Source organism: Sturnus vulgaris, chromosome 1 (genome assembly GCF_052056855.1).
Source record: "Sturnus vulgaris isolate bStuVul1 chromosome 1, bStuVul1.hap1, whole genome shotgun sequence".
NCBI classification, from domain to species: Eukaryota; Metazoa; Chordata; class Aves; order Passeriformes; family Sturnidae; genus Sturnus; species Sturnus vulgaris.
In genome coordinates this window covers 62,294,348-62,315,482 of record NC_142243.1, presented here as the reverse complement: position 1 = coordinate 62,315,482, position 21,135 = coordinate 62,294,348, and the positions used below count along the sequence as shown (strand labels likewise).

The following is a 21,135-nucleotide window of genomic DNA, read 5'->3' as shown; positions in this document are numbered from 1 at the left end:
TTAGTCAGAGAGGAACTGGATGCAAAAAAGGCACTTTCAAGATGTCCAGGTAAAATGGGCTTCAAAGTATACTCCCCAGCCAAGAGAGTACAAGTAATTAATTGCATCATATGGCATGCACTTAAATCAAATTGCTGTTGTGTGAGAGTGTTCATACAAAGGTCAGGGGTGCTTTAGCGTTTGTTACTCCTCTAGAAGAAAAAGATCACACAAACCCTCAAAACCTGCACAAACCATAGCTCAGCAACAGCAGGAAGCTTTGCCACCATGAGAGGGAAGACATTGCAATTAGATGGAAGGCTTGCAATTGCAATCAAAAACTTCATTTACAACACATATGCTACTATGGATATGTGCTATAATTGTAACTGTGCTAGAAGGAAAAAAGAAGAGGTGGAACTGGAATAGTGGAGAAAGAAGTGCTATATGGCTTCCCAAATACCTCTGGGTAGCTGAGAAAAAGTTTACTAAGACTGTAGGATTGGCAATTATACCGTAAAGGTTATGATGCAAGCATGCAAATTAACAGTGTATCCTGACCTTTACTAGTATATTGGGTAGCAAATTTTTTATCCACAGCTGGGAAATTATAATAATTGAGAAAAGAAAACAAATCACAGAGAAAATTCCTTGTGTAAGACCAGCAAAATGAAAAGTCTATGATGATCGCATTTGGAGAAGAGATGAATAAGAGAAGCAAAACCACTATTAGCAGACTCAAGGCACCAAAAATGTCTGTTGGCTAGTATAGTTTCTCAGAATGTAAAATCAGTGAGTTAAAGGAAAATAAGTCTTGAACTTATTTAGTCTTGAATTTTAAAATGTGTCATTTTTTGCATATACTTAAGTCTGTAAAACAGGTTTTTTGACATGATCGATATCTTTGAGAAAAATATCAGCTCGTAGGGGAAATGTACTATACATGAAAATGTAGAAAATTACATTTAAAAGAAGGAAGTGTTGAGGGGGTTGTTTATTTTTGTTTTGTTGACCATTTCATGGCCAAGCAGTCTAAATGTAGAACTTAAATTTAATTTTTGTTGCTGCTGTAATTACAGTCATAGTTATCCATATAAGCATTCCTACAACAGCTTGATTAATCAGATTCCTCAAGAAAAAACTTTTGACACACCTAGTAATTCATGACTACCTTAGTTTTTACAACTGCCCCATCATTACCAAGCTGTGGGTCACTAGAAGTTTGATTCTTTTCCACGTGACTTTGTTATAGAAGGCAAAATCATGGTGATTTACCAAAGGTAGCCAAATCTTATTTGTAAAGAGAGGAGCTCTGCTATCATCTGTAATAAAGTGATTTAACGATCTAATCTTGGCTTTTTGCTTTGTTTGATTATACATTAATTAAATTGATTTTTTTTTTTTAATCCAGTAACTGCATGACCTTTGTGTTTGATGGCAGAGATTATTTATACAGTGAGTAGGCAAATATTCATGCGACATTCAATCTTATCTCCAGAGTGATTTTAATATAATAACAATTTGTATTAACCCCTTGTATTGGTTTTGCACAGCCTGGTTTTTGGTAGCAGGGAGCCACAGAGGGACTTCTGTGAGAAGCTGCTGGAAGCTTCCACCATGTCCAGCAGAACCAGTCCCTGATGGCTCTGAAGATGGACATGCTGCTGGCCAAAGCTGGGCCAATTAGAGATGTTGGTAATGCCTCTGTGATAACTTATTTAAGAAGAAAAACAAAACAAAGTGGGGCACATGTTTTTCTTCTAGCCAGAGAAGCAAAGGAGGTGAGAACATGTGAGGGAAACAACATGGAGACACCAAGGTCAGTGCAGAAGGAGGGGCAGGAGGTGCTCCAGGTGCCAGAGCTGAGCTTCCTCTGCAGGCTGTGGTGAGACCATGGTGAAGCAGCTGTGCCCCTGCAGCCCATGGGATCCACGGGGGATGCAGAGATCCACCCACAGCCCATGGGATCCACGGGGGATGCAGAGATCCACCCACAGCCCATGGGATCCACGGGGGATGCAGAGACCCACCCACAGCCCATGGGATCCACGGGGGATGCAGAGATCCACCCACAGCCCATGGGATCCACGGGGGATGCAGAGACCCACCCACAGCACATGGGATCCACGGGGGATGCAGAGATCCACCCACAGCCCATGGGATCCACGGGGGATGCAGAGACCCACCCACAGCACATGGGATCCACGGGGGATGCAGAGATCCACCCACAGCCCATGGGATCCACGGGGGATGCAGAGATCCACCCACAGCCCATGGGATCCATGGGGGATGCAGAGATCCACCCACAGCCCATAGGGGAGGTGCCCAAGCTGGAGCAGGTGGATGCCTGGAGGGGGCTGTGATCCAGTGGGAGACCCAGCGGAGAAAGGCTTCTTCCAGGCTGGAGTAGCCTGTCTCGTAAGGACTGAACCCTGTGGAAGAGTCACTCATGCTGCAGCAGTTTTGGGAGGACTGCTGCTCCTCCCAAAGTGGATCCATGCTGGAGAAGTTAATGGAGAACTGTCTCCCACGGGAGAGACCCCATGGTCTCCCAGGGGAAGGACTCCTCTCCCTGAGCAGTTGAAGATCTCAGGTGATGAACTGCCCAAAACCTCACCCCCTGTCTTCTTATGTTGTCAGTGGGAAGGAGGAAGGGGTTTGGAAAAGAAAAGGTGTTTTTAAGGGCTTATTTTTCTTCTAATTGTCCTCCTCTGATTTTGTTAGTAATAAATTCACTTTATACCTCTAAGTCGAGCCTGTTTTGCCTTCGGTGTGCTTTCCCCAGTCCTTAACTCATGAACCCTTCATTAATTTTTCCTCTCCTTTGCCCAGCTGTGGCAGGGAAGGGTGAGTGAGTGACTTTAGTGGGTGCCTGGCATTTGGCCAGTGTGAAATACGACACTATGAGACACTAAGGCGCAGGCAAACCTGATTCCCAGCAGCAGCTTACCTGATTTCAGCTCTCTGTACAAGCCTCAGGCTCACTAGAACTGCCTGAAGCCCTAGAGTCCTGTCTCTTGACCTTCGAGGAAAGAGTAGAGGCTCTGAAACCTGAAAAAATTGCTCTTGGTATTACTGTCAACAATATAATAATTATTAATTCAAATAATACTGCTGAAATCAGAAATGCCCCGAGACAAAAGGCAAAGACAGACTTTCTGACAAAGGCAGCTGAGCAAACTGTTTTATTTTTGTAAGAAACAGTGCAGAATTGAATAGCCTAAATGCGAAAAACAACTTTAAATGACAGAGAGAAGTGTCATCCTGTTTTAAAAGCATTTATCACTTTGCTGTCAGCAACAACCCTCTTGCTCTCTTGCTAAGAATCCCAGGCTGCTGTCTTCTGCTCTGCCAGTAGCCCAGACCCTGTTCCTTTTGCAAGCACATGTTTGTTCCCCAGTTTTGGCCTCCCACTTCATGGGACAGATGACCAGAGAAAACAGACCTCTTGACTTACTCTGGTCTGAGTCCTATTACTATTCCTATTTTTATTAGCATTGTTTAAAAGACAAAGAGATGAAAAAATGGCACTTAAGATTCAAGCATTAATTGCCACATATATTCACGGAGGTTCAAAATCTCCATAAAACCTCAGAAGAAAAGATCAGGAATTTGAAACATCAGGGGCTCCTCCAGTTTTGAGTAAGCAGTAAGTTTCTTTCAAAATCCAGTCTATCTACTGTCAAAGAGAATGTCCACTTTTGCACTTGATAAGGTAAAAACCAATATACATTAATTATTGCTGGTTCCAGGCACTTTTCCTCTAAGTTATGCAGTTGGCTGTGACTATAATGGCCCTGGTCTGGATCTCCTTTTTTCTCCATCAGTACTGCCTACTTTTCTCCCTACTACATGTAGAAATTCTTGTGCCTGGAAAGCCATGTATTAGTTCAGGGAGAAAGGGGAGTTTCATGCGAATCCTGGCATTTAACCCGTGTGACAGATGCAGACGTTAAAGCAAATGGTAGTCTTTTGTTACTATCTCGAACTTCACATGAGAATATGAATTTGAAATGTATGTATTTGAATATGTATTTGAAAGTGCTATAATGTTTAAATTGCTTTAAGAGTAAATCTTTGGGGAGTTTGCCTTAATTGGCATAAGGTAGCAATAACTTCAGCAAGTAAACCTAACTGATGGAGTCTCACTCCATCAGTGCCTACAGCCTTCAGGGACTGCAGTAAAGGGCATATTACATGGTTAGTGATGTTCTTTTCTGTTTCTGGGCCCAAGAGATACAGTGGCTGAAAAATATAAAGAGATTTAAACAGCTTATCCTGGTTTAGATGCCTAGAGCCAGCACTAAGGGGGTAATTTACATTTTGTAAATTACGTTCCCTTCCAAGCTATAGCTCACTGCAGTAGGCACTGAAAAGCCTTTATTTCCATGGCTGGTCACAGAAATACCTCTACCTAGGTTTAGGAATGCTGACTATAGCAGAAGCAGTGAAGCAGAAGGGTTTTTTTATATTAACTGTCCACACAGGAACTCATACTCTGCAACATGCTTTCAGCTTTATCATACCACAAGTCAAAATGTTTCTGTATGACTTCTCCAGCTAGGCAAACTGCAAAAGTACCTGGCCCGTGCTAGGATGACTAAAGGACTTTAACCTCTCTCGCCAGAAGAGTGCAACAATTTGTAGAAAATAGTTTTCTGGCTGGTCTATGTATGCACAACATTGCAAACAAGGTGTTTTACTCAGTGCCCAGACACTTTGGGTGCCACCAAGGAAATGAACTACTTTTTCATCTCTTTTCTTCATGATCCAAGATTTAATGCAGAAAGTCCCTAGAAGCCTTCCCTAGCTAGACTCACCATGAAAGAGCTTCTCACTAGAGTTTCTGCAGATTTAGTTTTAGGTATTTATAAGCTATTTCCCACATTTTAGCCAAATTAATTGCTGGGCCAAAATAGCAAGTCAGTCTGCATCCAAAAGTTTGTGCAACACAAACTTGGAATATGTCCTTCTCTGCATCCAGAATTTAATTCTAAAAATCATATTTACCCAATCAGAATAGATAAATAATACAAATGGCTAATATGTTATTGCTACAAATCAACAAATTAATCAATCAACAAATGTGTGAACCAAATTATTCATCAATAACCTAAGCACAATCAATTGACTGGAATTCAAAAAAATCCTAAAAATCAGATGAAATAAAGCATTTTTAATATGGGATAAATTCAGAGAAGAAAAAAGGGGTTTTATATTTCTATCATTGCTGTTTCTTTTCATATGCTTGATGCCATTTGTGTGTGGTGTATGTGTGTGTGTATCATAGTGGTTTTGGATATTGAGCTTAAAATTCAGAATTAGCTTCTTACCTAAAAAAAGATAATGAACATATTTCACTGGTTATTTGTTTTTTAAAAAAACATATCCAGATAAGCAGTCTCAGCAGGAAATTATTTGGTAAGTTACTTCAATTTTTGGTAATTAGTAATTAGTGGATAAAAATGACTTGTACCCAAATGTATATATAAAACTTTACATTCTGTGAGTCACTCCATATGACTTTAAAGAAAAATAATTTTAAAATCCTAAACTTTATTTATCATTCAAAGTGAGGTCACTGACTAAGAATTATTGGGAAATCAATGAGAAAATCTTGTAGAAAAAGTAACCCTTGCCTAGGATTCATGTGGTGTCTTTTGACAAGTGGTTCGAGTTAGGAGTCAACAGTTGGAACACCTAAAAATTACCATCAAGTCTTTAGTAAACACAACTTTACCTCATGAATGTTTTTAACCTCCTGACTCTTATCTGTTTGTGTTCTTTAAAGAAATGTCAGGGTCAGAGATGGAGATTGGTAGATGAGTTGTAGTATTACATCAAACAGAGTCTACATAAATATATACTCTACTTTCACTTCATTGATGTCACATGGCCTATACGAAAGCATTGCCTGGTTGATTGATACTGCCCTAAGTTATCATAACCTGTTCTCACATATGTTCATTGCATTTACATAAAGGAAATGTGAAGGGACTGATTTTTATGGGTCTACCTTTGTATGTACAGAACATCTTACAAAGTGTGCTTCAGCAGGCTTTTAGGTTTCCTCAATTTGATTTCACAAAAGATAGCAAGTGAAAAAAGGGCTGGGCTGTGATTTCAAGTGGACCTGGAACCATAAAGGAAACAAAACCAAAAACACTTTCAAAATGTTTTATAATCTGTAGAGAGGAGTGTTGTTTATCTTTTGTTTATCTTACTGGGTACACTGAAAAGATCTGACTTGTAAAAGGCTGCAAGTTGTTAGGAATTGCCTGAGCAGTTCAGATGCTGCCAGCTGCCTGACAGCAAGGAAAAACTTGCCAAAGACCTGAAAACATGATGGTGCTTGGGAAGAATGAGATTTTTTTGAAACTAATGGAAGTTCTGTTATGTAGGCCTGTATGTCAGACAAGCATGCTGCTCTTGCATTGTGTCTTTATCTGGTTACCTAAAAATGATGGTGATGAGTTTAAAAATCCTTTTTAAAAAATCATTTCATATATATCATTAAAAGCTATTTACTCTCAGTTCACCTCAGGTTTTTTAGACAGAAAAACTGCAGGCAGGACAGTGGCAGGCTGAAGTACAGCAATTTCAGAGGCAAGTAGCTTATGTTAAGCAGTCGGCCAATGATCCTCAATTCTGTTAATAAAAAGCTGTCTAAACAGAAAAATCCATAAATAGATAAGTGAATGAATGCATGCATACACATATACATATACAAATGCATATGAGTTCTTTGGGTCTTTGTCATTTTACAACTTGGCCTACTTTCCATTCATATTTTTTTTCATGTTTCTTCATGAAAGAGACTTTGTTTTGTATTGTTTCCTTTTCCTCTTTGGGAGAGGAAATAGACTTATTTCTGTATATTTTTCACTTCATTTTGAATGGTAAGAGAGTCGTAGTTTTCTAAGACAGATGTACAAGAAAAAGTAGAAATGAAAGTGGGAAAAGAGTTTGAGAAATCTAATTGCAATTGTCATGCCCTAAATTTTCAGCCAAAATTTACTGCCAGTCAGAGATACAAAGTCCACAGAATGGTTTTAAAATCTGTAAAATTAGAACTCTTTAAAGCACTTTAACATGCAAATAAGTTTCAATTTTGTGGTATCTAGATAGAGATGTCCAAAACTACCTGAATTTATTAAAAAAAAAAAGCAAAGAAAAAAAGCAGTTAAGTGAAAATTTCAGTCTGTAATCAATGAGAATGCTTTTGAGAACTGCCTTATTACTATAGAGGGATAAAAAATCACTACATTATAAATAAAACCTTTGGTATCAATATCAGAGAACAGAGTGAATAACGACATTAAACATGCTCTGCAGTTCTGCTTCACTTTCTTTCAACTAAATGATGTGTTTACAAAAAAAAGATAAATAAATGTTAAAAAAAAAAAAAAAACTAAACTAAAAATCATGCTGCATTAGATGACTTTGCAGTGGAATGTGCTATTTCAAGCTTGGTACATACTGTGAATACCGGGGTAAAATAATCTGTTCAGCATAGTGAAGTTTGAGTACTTTTTCTCTTTACTGGAGTGACAACTGCTGCAGACAAAGGAGAAAAGGAAAGATTTTCCACCGACACCTCCCCTAGGTGATACGTGAGGAGATGGAGAGGGTTAAAAGGATAGACAGAAAAGCGGGTATCTCGTTTATTTTTGAACTGTTTGACAAATACTGGTTTCCCTGAAGTGCATGTTTTGAGGACTGATCCTCCTCCCACCCCGGGAGCAGCAGCAAAGCCGAGCCCGGGCACAGGAGCTCCCGCTTCAGCTGCGCAGCCGCTGCCGGAGGTGAATGCAAGGACTCGTACGTGCATGTGTGCAGTAGCTACAGGATCCTGATGGCTTTATTGCCCTGGAGGCCTCCTCTCCGGCATGCCAGTGTACTCCTAACCTGCAGACACATGACGAAAATTAAACAAGGGTTTGTTGCATTTGTTGCTGTGGAAATATGTATTCAGTTGCTTCAGTTTCAATGGGATTTCCCTCCTCCCCTCTCCCCTCCCCTTGTTTTTTGAACATTTACATCTTTATGAAAAGTCAAGAACAGGAGACATTTGTGACATGCAAAAGGGGAGGGGATAGCCCCCACTCATCCATTCCCTTCTGCCAATTTTGTCTCCAGCCCCCGCCACATTTTTCCTTGTTAACTGTGTTGGGGCAAGAGGTGGGAGTGAGGGAATAAAAGCATTCCTGCATGTCTGGAGGAAAGAAAATAGATAAAGGGGGAAAGTGAAAGGGGAGGGGAAGAGTGGCCAGGGACTTGAACTGCCAGTGAAGCGATGCTTCTCCGGCCCTCCTGCTCAGATAATAGTTAACTCGGGGTTAAAGATTAATGCCCAGGCCAAGCACTGTATAAATGGCCCGGGCAAGCCGAATGTATGCGAAGTGCCTCCTGCTCCGCAGGCCGCCGAGCTGCGCTCGCCGGGGCCCTGCTCAGCGGCATGAGTGCACCGCGGGGCTGCCTCCCGGCCCGGCTGCTGCTCCCGCTGCTGCCGCTGCTGCTGCCGCTGCCGGGGCCGGCCCGCGGCTCTCAGCCCGTGCTCTGCGCCCCCTGCACCGCGGAGAGGCTCGCCCTGTGCCCGCCCGTCCCGCCCGACTGCCCGGAGCCCGCCCGGCAGCCCGGCTGCGGCTGCTGCCAGACCTGCGCCCTCGGGCCGGGACAGCCCTGCGGGGTCTACACCGCCCGCTGCCGCCTGGGGCTCCGCTGCCACGTCCCCGCCGGGGAGCCCCGGCCCCTCTCCGCCCTCATCCAGGGCCACGGGACCTGCTTGCCCGCCAGCGAGGCCGGAGGGATGCGCACGGAAGAGCCGGCAGGTACCGCGCCATCGCCGCCCCGCTGCCGGGCCGGGCCGGGAGCTGCGGCACAGCCCTCGCCGGGGACAGCGGCGGGATGGGCGGGAGGGATGCGGGCTCTGGGAGCCAGGAGAGGGGAACAGCGAGACAAGTTAGGTAGGCGTCTGAAAAATAGGGAGGCTTGGAATGCGCTTTCCAGGGAAACGTGCTCTGACCCGTTCCAAGTGAGGTGCATCCCCGTGCCGGGCCTAAGATGTTCCAGCAACAAGCTGGTACGCTACAGCCTGAAAGCACGAAAAGCCTAAAGCACAGTGATGGGGCAGTGCAGAATAACTACAATCTGGGAGGCTGCAGAGAGTTTTTTCTTTAGTAGTAGACAGTAGCCGGAGTAGGACAAATGTTTTATAGGCTTTGGTTATGTCCATCTCTACAAGTCGTAACGGAGAATGAAAAGGCTTTGTGCTTGAGTTCATTTCAGGAATAAAATGTACCCGGAGTAGTGGAGTGATAGCAAGCACCTCAGACTATATCATGGGCTGGAATTTTTCTTCAGTGTTACATCGTTATTTTTCCATTTATTATTATTACTATTTTTATTATTATTTTCATCATCACTACTGCTACATCCATGAAGTGGTGATTAAGGTAACTCAGTAGCATTGCAAAAATAATCATCATTGTCTCGAAATAACAATAGCCATTAGTAGAATTAAGAGGAGTTTCTCTTGTACTTGAGAGAGTGGGGAAGGCAGAGAACAGTGATTAAGCCGAGTATTTAAGCTACCTGCATTCGATTTGATTTGATTCTTTCCAGAGTTTGCTTGCTTCGTTCCTTCCTTCCTTTCTTTCTTCCTTTCTTTCCTTCCTCAATTTATCATTTTCATTTTTTCTTGAACATTGCCAAAGGGTGTTTTTTAGTCCATTGCCTGTTTACAGCCTTGACCCAGCAAGTAATTTAGAAACATAAAAAAATTCATCCTATGATGAACCGCATGCAGTTGCAAAGAGCTTCTGTTGCTTTCAGTGGAAGAGTTCACACATGCTGATTTAGGCACTGGCATGAAGGCCACTACCAGGCAGAACTGAATATTTTCTGCCAGTCCTTTGCTATTTGGTCTACTGCAGGCCAGCATGAGCTGCTTCTGGTTCCTGTGAATTGCTACCCTTTTTATTTATGAGGCAAGAACAAAGTACAGGATACCATGGGATGAGGTCTTGACCATTTCCTCTTATGGATAAAACCAGAAATACATCATGCTGACAAAAATCTAAATTCATTACTAGTTTAATTTCACTCTTTTCTTATTTAGCCAAGTTTCTACAACGCACCATAGTCAAGAAAATTTTTTTCACGTCTAGCAGACTGGCTGCAGCTTCATCTTTGGGATTCAAGTAATTTTGAAGGATCATAAAATAACCAATTTGTTAGAGAATAGCTGCTAAGCCCTACTATGAGTTTATTACCAAACTATAATTTGCCATGCTGCACATGTAATTTATTCCTGCAGGATCTACTGTAATGGATCTGTCTTATACATTACTTTTTTTTTTTCTTTCTTTTGGCTGATCTTTTTACCTTTTTAAACTTTGAGAAATAAATGCAAAATTTCACTGAAGATGTTCACCTTTATATCATTCATTTCCAGATTCTATAGAACCTGATGATATGCCTTTGGAAAGCACTGAAGTAACACAGGATCAGCTGCTGAACTATCAGTTGATGTTTCCCATAGGCCAGGATAAGTCCATTCCCTGGAATTCCATCACTGCCTATGAAAACATGAAAGCAAAGAGAATATCTGAACTCAAGAAATTGAAAGAGAAGGTGGGTTTTCTTTGTAAAACTTTCAGACACCATTTCAGTAGAGCCTTGCAAAAAAATTCTAGCAGCAACATTGAGATGTCAGCATTTTGGGTAGCTGGCAAACCAACTTTTGGAATGTGCTCATCAGGTGCTTGAGGAACAGACAGAACATCTGGAGCAATAATAACAGACATGCATCAGGTATTCTTACACAGACTTCATGCAGAGGCTGAATGTTTCACCATATTTACAATCAGATTATAACCTGGCTCCTTAATTTACAGGAAGCTTTATTAAATTCTTGGACTCCTTTTTTGGTTCAGTTAAGAAAAGGCATTTGTCACTGGTCCAACACAGAGAGAAATAAAAGGGAGTCCTTCCATGTAGTTATTGATGAAACACCAGTGCAAGACAAAATGTGATTCCCTCTGATCACAAGGAAACACTATGAAGTACATTCATGTAGAAAGACAAAAAGTTCAACGATTAAAGTGGGGTTCGACACTGCAAAATCCTAGTGGGTAATGAGGGTACCGTAGGGCCTTTGCAAGCCGGTTTGTGTTCCACTTGAGGGCACCAGAGAACCACGGTTAGACCGGTCCCAGGCTGCAGCACCCTCAGTTATGGAGTGGGTTAGTCGGGCAGCACAGAAGCCTGGCTTCATAGTGGTCACTGACAAAAAGGAAAAGAAAAAGAAAAAAATATACTAATCACCACCCTGCCTCATTCCATATCCAGAACAGGATTTAATCACTGATTTAGTTTGAACTGTTATTTGTTCACTGCAGTTCTGATTTTTAAGCCTTCTGCTTTTCTCACCCAGAGCTACAGACTGGAATATGACAGCTTATGTGAGGGTCTAACATGGGGAGGTTTTGCAAAAGCAGAGGTTATGTTTTCACTCAAAACTGGAAATATTTGTTCAGTCACTTTTCCTTTCTTGTACTGATTCAAACATGTTAGGTTCTTTTGATGTACAGAAATTGTGACTGAAAAAGAGAGCCAGCAAATTGTGAAAACAGTGAATATTGCAAACAGTTCTTCATTCCCAGTTCCAAGAACTTCGGGGTTTGGTTCCAGAGCTACAGAATGGCTCCATGTTGCTTTGGCAACGGTTCTGTCCTGTACAAAAGATAACAAACATTCAGATGTTTGTTCTTGCACCATCTATATATGTCCTGCACCTATCCTCCATATATCAACAGAGCACAAGGCCATGGCAACCTGGAAAACGTGACCAATCTCACGTACCAGTTTTCTAACTTCCATCTACCCATAACAGGAGAGATTGTATCCTCTGAGCAGTAATGTGTTTACTCAGTACAGGTTAAATTTTCTTGAGTGGCAATTAAAGGACTAAAATCCCCATGTTTCTGAGAACAGAAAAAAACCTTAAAGAATAAAAACAAAGGTCTGAATGCAACAGCAGAGTTTTCTGGCAGTGTTCCTACTGAAAGAAGAAAAGCTGTATGCAAAACAGTCTGGTGTAGACTGTATACCTAATAAGTATTTTCAGCTTTTTGATGTCTGTATTCTGATCACCTTTTGTGTAGCTGATTTCCTTATGATTTTGGTATTCACTATCCTGGTATTCTTGCAGGGTCCTTGTCAGAAGGAGCTCTACAGAGCCCTGTATAAATTGGTGAAGGCTCAGCAGAGAAGCAGAGGGGAGATTTACAAATTTTACTTGCCCAACTGCAACAAGAATGGATTTTACCACAGCAAACAGGTGCGTGCCTTTTTCCCTTCTCTCTGCTATCAGCAGTGCTGCGACTAGCCTGATACAGCCAAACCTTTCACAGCCCTGTGCTCCCAAACTCACAAGTTTGCAGCAGGTTGTGAAAGCAGAGATACTTAGTAGTGAGAGCAGATAGTTGGTTCATCCTTCTCTTCAAGGTGAGCTGCATTCTGTTGGCTATCAGCAGTAGAGGCAGGAGTCTTTTCCCTCCACAGAACAAGTGCACTCAAAGCCTTTTCCAAAATACTTTAACCCTGTCTGCTCCCATGTACTTGATTTATTAGCATACATCCAGTTCACATTATTTCATAATATCTGCCATACTACCTGCCAAAACCCATTAAATATATAATAATCACTGTGTAAAAATTGGGCTCTCAGCTCACAGGAAGTGGAAAACCTACATAGGCAGTGAAAAAAAAAAACTCTTTGGAGCAAAATTAACCTTCTGAAAACCTAACAAAAATACTGATTTGTGCTGCCTGTGGATTAGGTTATTTGCTCATTTCCATTATACCCTCGAAAAAATCGATTGCTAGTTACAGTGAGAGTAATCTGCAAAACTAAAGCTCTAAACCTCAAGCCACACCCTGTAACCACAGGTCATGCACACAGATTTAGTAGGTCTGCATAAATCTGTGTCACCAAGACTCCTCGGTTTTGGGCATGGCATCACGGTGTGACTCACAAACACTGTGACCTGGGATCTAATCAAGCACAAACAGAAACCTGTTTAAGCACCTCCCTAAGAAAAAAAAACACAACAAAACATACCACCTTATTTGTCTCCTTGTGTGAAGAGAAAGAAAATTCAATCACTGCTCTCACTCTATGAGATTGTATATTCTGCCATCCTTCCATTTCTCACACTGGCACAGGATGATATTGCTGTTTTCTACTGCTGTTTACCAAGGACTGGACAGTCTTAAATCTGAAGTTGCTCTTGCAATAGCTGAGCTTAGGTCTTGGTTCCCTAAACAAATGTGTTGCTTAGAGGCTCTGCAGACCACTGCATTCAAAGCAAGACTGTGCATGGCAGGTCCCCACCTTCTGATCCTAATTCTGTCCAACACCTCTCTTGGCAGTACCTCACAGGTAATCTTACAGTTACTTATTGTGATTTTTTTTTATAATAATATTCTAGTGTGAAACTTTACTGGATGGAGAATCTGCTGAATGCTGGTGTGTCTATCCAAAAAATGGCAGAAGAATTCCTGGATCTCCAGAAATTAAAGGAGACCCAGAATGCCAACAGTATCTCAGCTCACAAGAAAAAAACTAAACTCCAAAGTTTTTCACACCAAGTTTGCTGTTGGGCCTGTTATAGGCAGGAACCATTCCAATCAGGAGCCATTTCACTAAGGTAGTCTTGTGCACCTGATTTTGAGTGTATGAGTAACCCCATAAAGCAACATTTTTACTGCACTGAGATTGCCTACATGTTGAAGTGACAAATGTGAGCGACTGCAAGATCAAATCCTATAATCTTGTATATTTTGTTTGTATAATATTATATATAACCTCATATGTAAAGCTGATGAATTATTTATTTCGCACTGCATGTATTTTTGTCTCTATGTGTTGTTACTAATTTATATTCTCAAACACTTCATAACTTTATATTTAAATACTTAATATTATTGCGCTTAAATATATGCATCATGTTGGAGAAATGTTGCAACTTAAGACTTCAAATGGCATAACTGTTGGGAAAAATGGCTTGTAAACTTGCATTTTTGTACTACGTATTTATAGATGTAAAACTGATTTTTAAAAAATAGATTTCAGTAGAAAGCATGCTTAGACACTTATTTAAAACCTGTTTTGTGAACATATTATGTTACTTTTGCACCTCTGTTTCAATGCCAAGCTGTTTCTTAAAAAAGAACAAATCCGTACTGAAGCTCCTGATGGGAGACAGTGTTTGTATCTATTTTTTAAACATATGCACTGGATAAATGGTAAAACACAATACGATATTCTGCACCACCTTTGACAGGTGTAAATCATTCACAATGTTGACAATATTATTAAAAAGACTATTAAAAGTCTTCTGCTCTGCCCTTGTCTCTTGTTTTCTGCTTGTTTCCCTTCAACAGTCTGACCTAAGTGGAAAACAGGCAAAAGTCTTGCAAATCTGCCTCCTGAATGCCACACTCCTTTTACCTTCAATGAGTTTCCTTCTTTTGGTGTCCCTGCCCCATTCCCCTAGTCCTGTCCTCTCCAGTCCTAGCTGTGCCGTGCAAGCCTCTGCCTTGGGCAAAATAGCAGCCTCCAAGGCAAGTTATTAAAAGATTTCCTGGATAGGAAATCTAGATGCCTTTCTCCACTCAAAAGCCCAAGGCAGCAGCATTAGTACATTTACAAGATAAGATCAAGACTAGAAAGAGTAATTTCCTGCACAGAAAGTCAGAGGTTATAAAAAGGAGGCTGGGAAAAACCCAGCCTTACACTTTTCCCTGAAAACAGAGAAGAGGGTACTCTTGGTGTGGGATATGGTCCATTTCCCTCCCCTACATGTTCCTTTGACTTAGTGATTGCAGAGAAAAAGGGAATGAAAGTGACTGCCCTTCTGGCTTCAAGCTGATTTTGTCCATGGAGAAACTGGTGTGGGAGTAAGCAAGTCCCACAGGTGAAAACAGTCTGCACCAACCCTTCCTATGAAAACAGTTGGGGAGGAAAGTGATAACATTTTCTAAGAGTCTGGCAGAAGTCTTCTTTTTCTAAAATAAAGCCTAAAATCCTCCTGCTGTTTGTTGGCACACACTTTAAGTTTTAAATGGGAGAGGTAAGCTGCTTGTTGAAACTGCTGTCACGTTTCTTGCTGACTGTGGTGGCTGTATCTGCACATCAATGTCTGCCAATCCGATGGGGGTCTATTGAACTGCTCTAGATTTAAAAGTATGGATACACTACTGACCTCCTTTGTGAAGTTTTTTGAGATCTTCCCAAGGAAAGCACTGCAAAAAAACAGTCGATGGTATTGGTATTGTAAGTAACTAATGTCTAACATCTCTGTAATTTGCTACTGTGAGGCCTGGTTAAAACTGTGTTACCGCACCACATTCACTATATCCACATGCTTGGCAGTCATTGTACCAAAATAATGAAGAAGCAGCAAGTTTTGGAGTCCTTTTCAGGGAGTCTACCCAGCACTGAACAATTATCATGGCATTGCCAAGGGAAAATGGTGAAAACAGGAGGGAAAATCATGGTCTCACACCTACAGCACACTCTTTAGATTACTCTGACTGCACTCACCCCATTGACCTCGTGTAAAGGTTTATCTCTAAAGAGCAGAAAATTATTCTTTTTGTTGGGTTAATTATATATATATGGGAAAACATTCATAGTTTATGTAATAGTCTATTTGCAGAATAGCAATCCAGTGGACAGCTACTTCCAATGTTTTGCAGGGTGGAAGGTTCCCATCCTAGCTACAAGAAATTGAAGTTTTCAGTAGGCACAGTGGTTTAGGAGATACTCTTTCCTCTAATTGTCAAGTACCAGAAACAGAAGTTACTTTCCCCTTACTTCCCACTGGAAGTGGCAGGGTAGGAGTGCCTCCTTATCTGCAATCTGGCCTCCTATGACATCTTGCCAGGACTCACCAGGACAGACATCTGCTCAGCTGCTCTGGGATGAGCTGTCTGGACCAGACTCTTCTGTATACTGGGATTAGGACTAATGCAAGGAGGCAAAACAAGCAAATTTTATCTGCCCTATAAAAATGCTGCTGGGAATTTGGACTACATTTACACCATAGATGACACACACCTTGCTTTGTCCTAATTGTTATGATCAGCCTCAAGCATCATGATGAAAAATTAAAGGTCTTCAGTTTTTGTTTTTGTTTTTGGTTGGTTTTTTTTTTCTGTTTGTGGAGCACTTTGGTTTTGTTGTTTTGGTGGTTTGTTTTTTTTTGGGTTTTCATTGTTTTTTGGTTTTTTTTGTTTTCTGGGGATATTTCTTTTTTGTTATTGTTTTCTTGGGCTTTTCTTTTCTTTTCTTTTCTTTTCTTTTCTTTTCTTTTCTTTTCTTTTCTTTTCTTTTCTTTTCTTTTCTTTTTTCTTTTCTTTTTTCTCAGCTGGCAGTTCTAGCTTCAGTGTGTGCCTGCCACAATGGTTCCTCCTGTGCCAGCAAGCCAAGCCTCGTGGAAATGAGTGGGCAAACAAGGAAAGTGCCACAGGATACTCAGCAGCTCAGGTCACCTGGTGTGTAGCTGGATGTGTAAAGGAGATGTATTGATCCTTATTTTCTCAGCTCCCTCCTTTCATTTTCACTTGCATTCCTCCTGCTTTACCAAAAAAGAAATTAATTGGTGGGAAGGTCTTAGATGAGCATCTGAGATGTTTGGTTCATGTCATCTGAGAACCCTACCTACCCAGTTTGTGCTTCTTCCTGCCAAAACCCTGCCAGGTTTGCTGCAGCAGGGTTTTTTTCCAGCCTGCCTCCTCCTGCCCATGGCCCACTGCCAGCTGCAAAATGCTCATAGCACAGAAATGAGGTCACTGCCCTCTGCACTTCATTTTCTACCCATCGTTTCCCCTAAAGCTGTCCAAAGGCAACCAAAAATCACCTGGTGCTGGGCTTTGCTCATACTGAGTCAGTTCTGCTCATTGCTTTGGTGTATAGCAGAGACACATTTGTGTTAGCTAGAGCTGGCAGAAAGTGAAGGGAGAGAAAAGAGGAGAGAAAGAAAATGGTGGCAAAGGGCAGGCAACCCTAACACTGAAAGCTCATCAGCACCTCTGTTACTTTTCTACCATAAGAACACGTGCTTTGGAAAAGAAGAACTTAGTCAGGGAACAACGTCCTGCAGACCCAGTCCAAAATGTAATTAGATATTAAGCTCATGAAAACTTAGCCTTTTACTTTACAAACAAACATATTCCTTTGATCTTGCACTTGTTAATGTGAGTCTTAAACACAGAAAAAAAATTTAAAGGTAAACTGAAAATGCATCATATATAGCTTTCTTTCCTCAGGGAGAAGAAAAGTGGGCTGAAAAGCAGTGGCCCATGGCAGAGACTTGTCACAGGATTTACTGCATTTCTGGAAAGGTCTCAGGTCTCATAGCACTAGATATTACAAGGGAACCCTAAAAAAAAGCTAAAACAGAGCCTTTTTTTCTTGCAAAGTCAGAAAGAAAGATGCTTGTGCTTACCAGCAGTCTATCAGCACTGACTTTTCAGAATTATGGTATGTTTCTACACACATCATTGCTTTGCTATTGCAGAACAACACCAATGTCTAATGCCTGCTTAACTAATCATCATCATCATCATCATCATCATCATCATCATCATCATCTCAAAATAATAAAGAAAAAATACCTTTAAAAAAAAAAGGATCCAAACTAATCACTCCAAGCTAGACTCTCTGATTATGCTGCAAATTGATTGGTCAAGTTCTATATGTATCTTTAGACAACAATTTTGGAGTTGGTCTACTTTTCCTCGGCTATCACTGCACTGATAAACCACTAGCCTAAACAGTCTCCCCAGGCTGCACTGAAGACAGGTGTTATGTTTTGTGTTTTTCCTCTTACTGACCTACCACCCTATATTACCTAGTCATTTTTAGGTTGAAGGTGGGAAGGGACAAAAGAGAGGATCTTTTGGGAATACAGCTGCTTCATTCTGTATTACCAGGAAGTACCAAAAAAACAGGAGCCCAGACATACCATCACTTACACTCTGAGTAATGAAAATAGCTCTGATGATAGTTCTGCCAACAAACAAAGGTTTTATTTTCCCTCCTTTTCTCCTCCCTTGATTTACAACTGCCCCCACAGAGTAAAGTTCATCTGCAAGGAAGCTGTGGTGAGGGTGGAGGGAGAGGGGCAGCATCCCATGAGAAAGATGTGGGAGCAAAGGTGGACGTTGCAGTAAGGTTAAATGAATAAATTTAAATTTAGCCCGTTCCAGATCATGGCTGTTTTATTTTACAAAAGTTTATGCTCATCTTTTCAGACTCTCTCTTGGATTATCAAGTTTGAGTGGGAGCACAGGCAGCCCAGCAGAGACAAGGGCACACAGGGGAAGGCAGGGGCTGTGCACATGCTTGACTCCTTGCTGCTTCGTTACCAGCCACCTTTTCCTTCAGGGACAGTGCCTGACCAACACACACAGCTCTTCTAGCAGAGCCTTTGTGCTGCAGTTCTGCTATGCTGATACAGCATAGGCAGTCTTCCTCTTGCTCTCTGTCTCCTCCAACCAAGACATAAGCTAACAAAGACCAGCCTATTTGTGCCTATACTGAGATTTTTTAATTGCATAATTATGCAAATGGTGACAGGTGATTTTTTCTTTCTCTGACTGACAGTGCTTTGTAGTTCACCAGGCTGATGTGGAGATGCTAAAGGTTCTTTGGAAAAGCATCTTAGTGTGAGATGTCTGTGGAGGCCTAGAGCAAATCGTGGCTATAATAATCATCTTCTTTCATATTTTTTCTTTGCCTGCAGTTTCTATTTATTGCTGCTTTGGCAGCTGAGCCCTTACCATTAAGCTCCAGCAAGGAAACAGAAAAAGAAGATCAGCAACATATTACTGGTAGCTTGGTAATAGCAGCTGTAGAAATGCATGGCAGGATCTGAGGGCTGGAGGTTGTGTGCAGCACCCCTGCTGCTGATTAAACAATAATCAAGTTTCCAAGCTCAGTTGTGTTTTTTTTACTGAGTGCAAATTACATGATTACATAGGAAACAAGTTTCACCTTGAATATTCTCGATATGGCATAAGCAGGCAAAAATAGGCTCTGCTGTCCAGTTGCAAGGAATGAGGGAAATGCACTCTCAAACTGGCTCTTGTAAGCAAGTCCCTCCACTACTCCACTTTTGGAAGGAATTACCACAAATGGCTATGGGAAGCAGTCCTTCTCAATGACGTTTTCTTTAGAGCTTTTCAGATTAGGCATTTTTTCTGCATGAAACTTCAGCTTCCTTCTGCAGAGAGAATCTTGCTACCTTTCTTTCCATCCCCACTCATGGAGAGAGCAGTGGGATAAAATTAGCCTTGACAGAGAAAGGCTCTTAAGGAATTTGGATAGGTCAGCAGAAGTGGAAAGCCAGAATGCATACAGCAGCAGGATATGAATTCTGCAAGGATAAACTGAGATTTGCAGCATTACCCTCTGCTTTTGCTAACACCTGGTCTCTATTTTTTTTTTCAGCAGCAACATGCTGCCTTGAAGTCATTTGCATTTCTTAGCATATGTACAGGGTAAAAGCAAAAAGTTTTTCAATGAGATTTTCTCTAAGGCTGGTATATATGCTTCTACTTCCACAAAATCTGAACTGGAAGGAGTAAATAAAATGCAGAGTTTTAAAACTAAAGTTTCTTCTGGTGAACAATAAATGTGTACTACTTGTCATTCTACCAGAGAATTCTCTTTTGGTCAAAAAAAGTTGTAACATCTTCTCAATCAATACACTGCATAATGTACACAATCTCACATGCTGGAACTTGGGACATTAAACTGCTACTGATAGGCTCACAGGCCCATGGGCTCAAAGGATGGTTGAGGTTGGAAGGGATCTCTGGAAGTGACCTGGTCCACCCCTCCCTGCTCAAGCAGGGCCACCAAGGAATGGTTGCCTGGGACAGTGTCCAGATGGCTTTTGAGTATCTCCAAGGATGGAGACTCCAAAACCAAATGGCTAAATGTTCTAGTTAGAAGATATCCAGGTCCACTGGACATACCAAAAGACTTCTCTTCTAAAGGCCTTGAACCTATTCTGCATGCTTGCAGATGAAGCCATTGCTAATAGTGATCACAGAAATCTTGTCCTTGGAATACTCTGATATCCTTTTTGGATCTTATTTTTGGATCTCTCAGAGGAAAAAAAAAAAAAAAAAAGAAGTGGGAACTGGGAAAGAAAAAGGAGAAAAAGGAGTCCTTTCTAATGAGGAAGCATTCTTCTGGTAGAAATTAATAGAATTAAAGGATTTCTAAAGGCACAGCAGGACCACAGAGAAAACAGCTACATATATAAACATTTCTTTTTGTATACTAATATGCTTTGGCATCCAGGGAAATTGCTCAGTACTTTTCATACTTTAAATAAAATTCCTATTGCTAATATGTAAACTCTTCTGTGGAGCCATGCTTGCTTACACAGTTTGAGAGTGACTAGAGATACACAAAGATGATTTCCCAAATAGTTTGAAAAACCACTACTTAAATTTAGGGCTCAGTTCAATAAGGAATTATGCTGTGTAGGGTTTCTATGGAATTTAGTCATAAAAAGTTCAGACTGTACTAAAAATGAATTAATTCTGTGGTTTTGGTATTCAATGAAGCCTCCTTTCCTCATGCACAAATAGCTAACACTATGCCCTGAAAGGCAGGCATGTCATAAAGGTGGAAAAGGATATTCTGGGCTCCAAAAACTATAGTACAGTGGATCTATTAAAAAAGTGAACTTTCTCAGAGTTTGTAAGATAATAGAGCTGCCTGCAGGCAGCTTTAACTTGTATACTGGTCAATTATAGGGATTTATGCAGCTATTTACCACACTCGTTAAAATAAATACTTACAACAGTCACCTGGGCTACATACGGTACCCATGTACTATGTAGAGACAAAATATGCTCAAGAAGAAATCAGCAAGTTTTGCAATACATATTTTGATCTTTTATAATGCCTTGCCATGCAAATATTTGAGTTGTAAATAATGATATAAGTTACAAATTTTTTTCTGAGGTTTCATAATATTAACTCAGACCACCTTAGTTTCTTGGAAGAGCTTATTAAAAACTAGAAAAAAGCTGAAGATGTTAACTTAATCAAATACTGAAGCT

At 41.0% G+C, this 21,135-nt stretch overlaps 1 protein-coding gene and 1 long non-coding RNA gene across 2 annotated transcripts; one reads left to right on the top strand and one right to left on the bottom strand.

Moving 5' to 3' along the window:
- Nucleotides 1–7,629: 7,629 nt before the first annotated feature.
- On the bottom strand, nt 7,630–9,532 carry LOC148225255 (uncharacterized). Its single transcript, XR_015804898.1, has 2 exons — nt 9,005–9,532; nt 7,630–7,887 (listed from the first exon to the last, which is right to left on the bottom strand). It is a non-coding gene; the product is annotated as an uncharacterized LOC148225255 (long non-coding RNA).
- IGFBP1 (insulin like growth factor binding protein 1) lies at nt 8,374–14,393 on the top strand. The gene is made up of 4 exons (XM_014876774.2): nt 8,374–8,810; nt 10,436–10,614; nt 12,194–12,322; nt 13,476–14,393. Exons 1-4 carry the CDS (start codon nt 8,375–8,377, stop codon nt 13,611–13,613), a joined length of 882 nt encoding a protein of 293 aa, XP_014732260.2. The 5' UTR covers nt 8,374; the 3' UTR covers nt 13,614–14,393.
- The last annotated feature ends 6,742 nt before the right edge of the window (nt 14,394–21,135 follow it).

Coding starts and splice junctions, on each gene's coding strand:
- IGFBP1 (XM_014876774.2), top strand. CDS start 8,375: ATGCGAAGTGCCTCCTGCTCCGCAGGCCGCCGAGCTGCGCTCGCCGGG. Junction 8,811..10,435: donor GCGCACGGAAGAGCCGGCAG/GTACCGCGCCAT, acceptor ATTCATTTCCAG/ATTCTATAGAACCTGATGAT. Junction 10,615..12,193: donor TCAAGAAATTGAAAGAGAAG/GTGGGTTTTCTT, acceptor GTATTCTTGCAG/GGTCCTTGTCAGAAGGAGCT.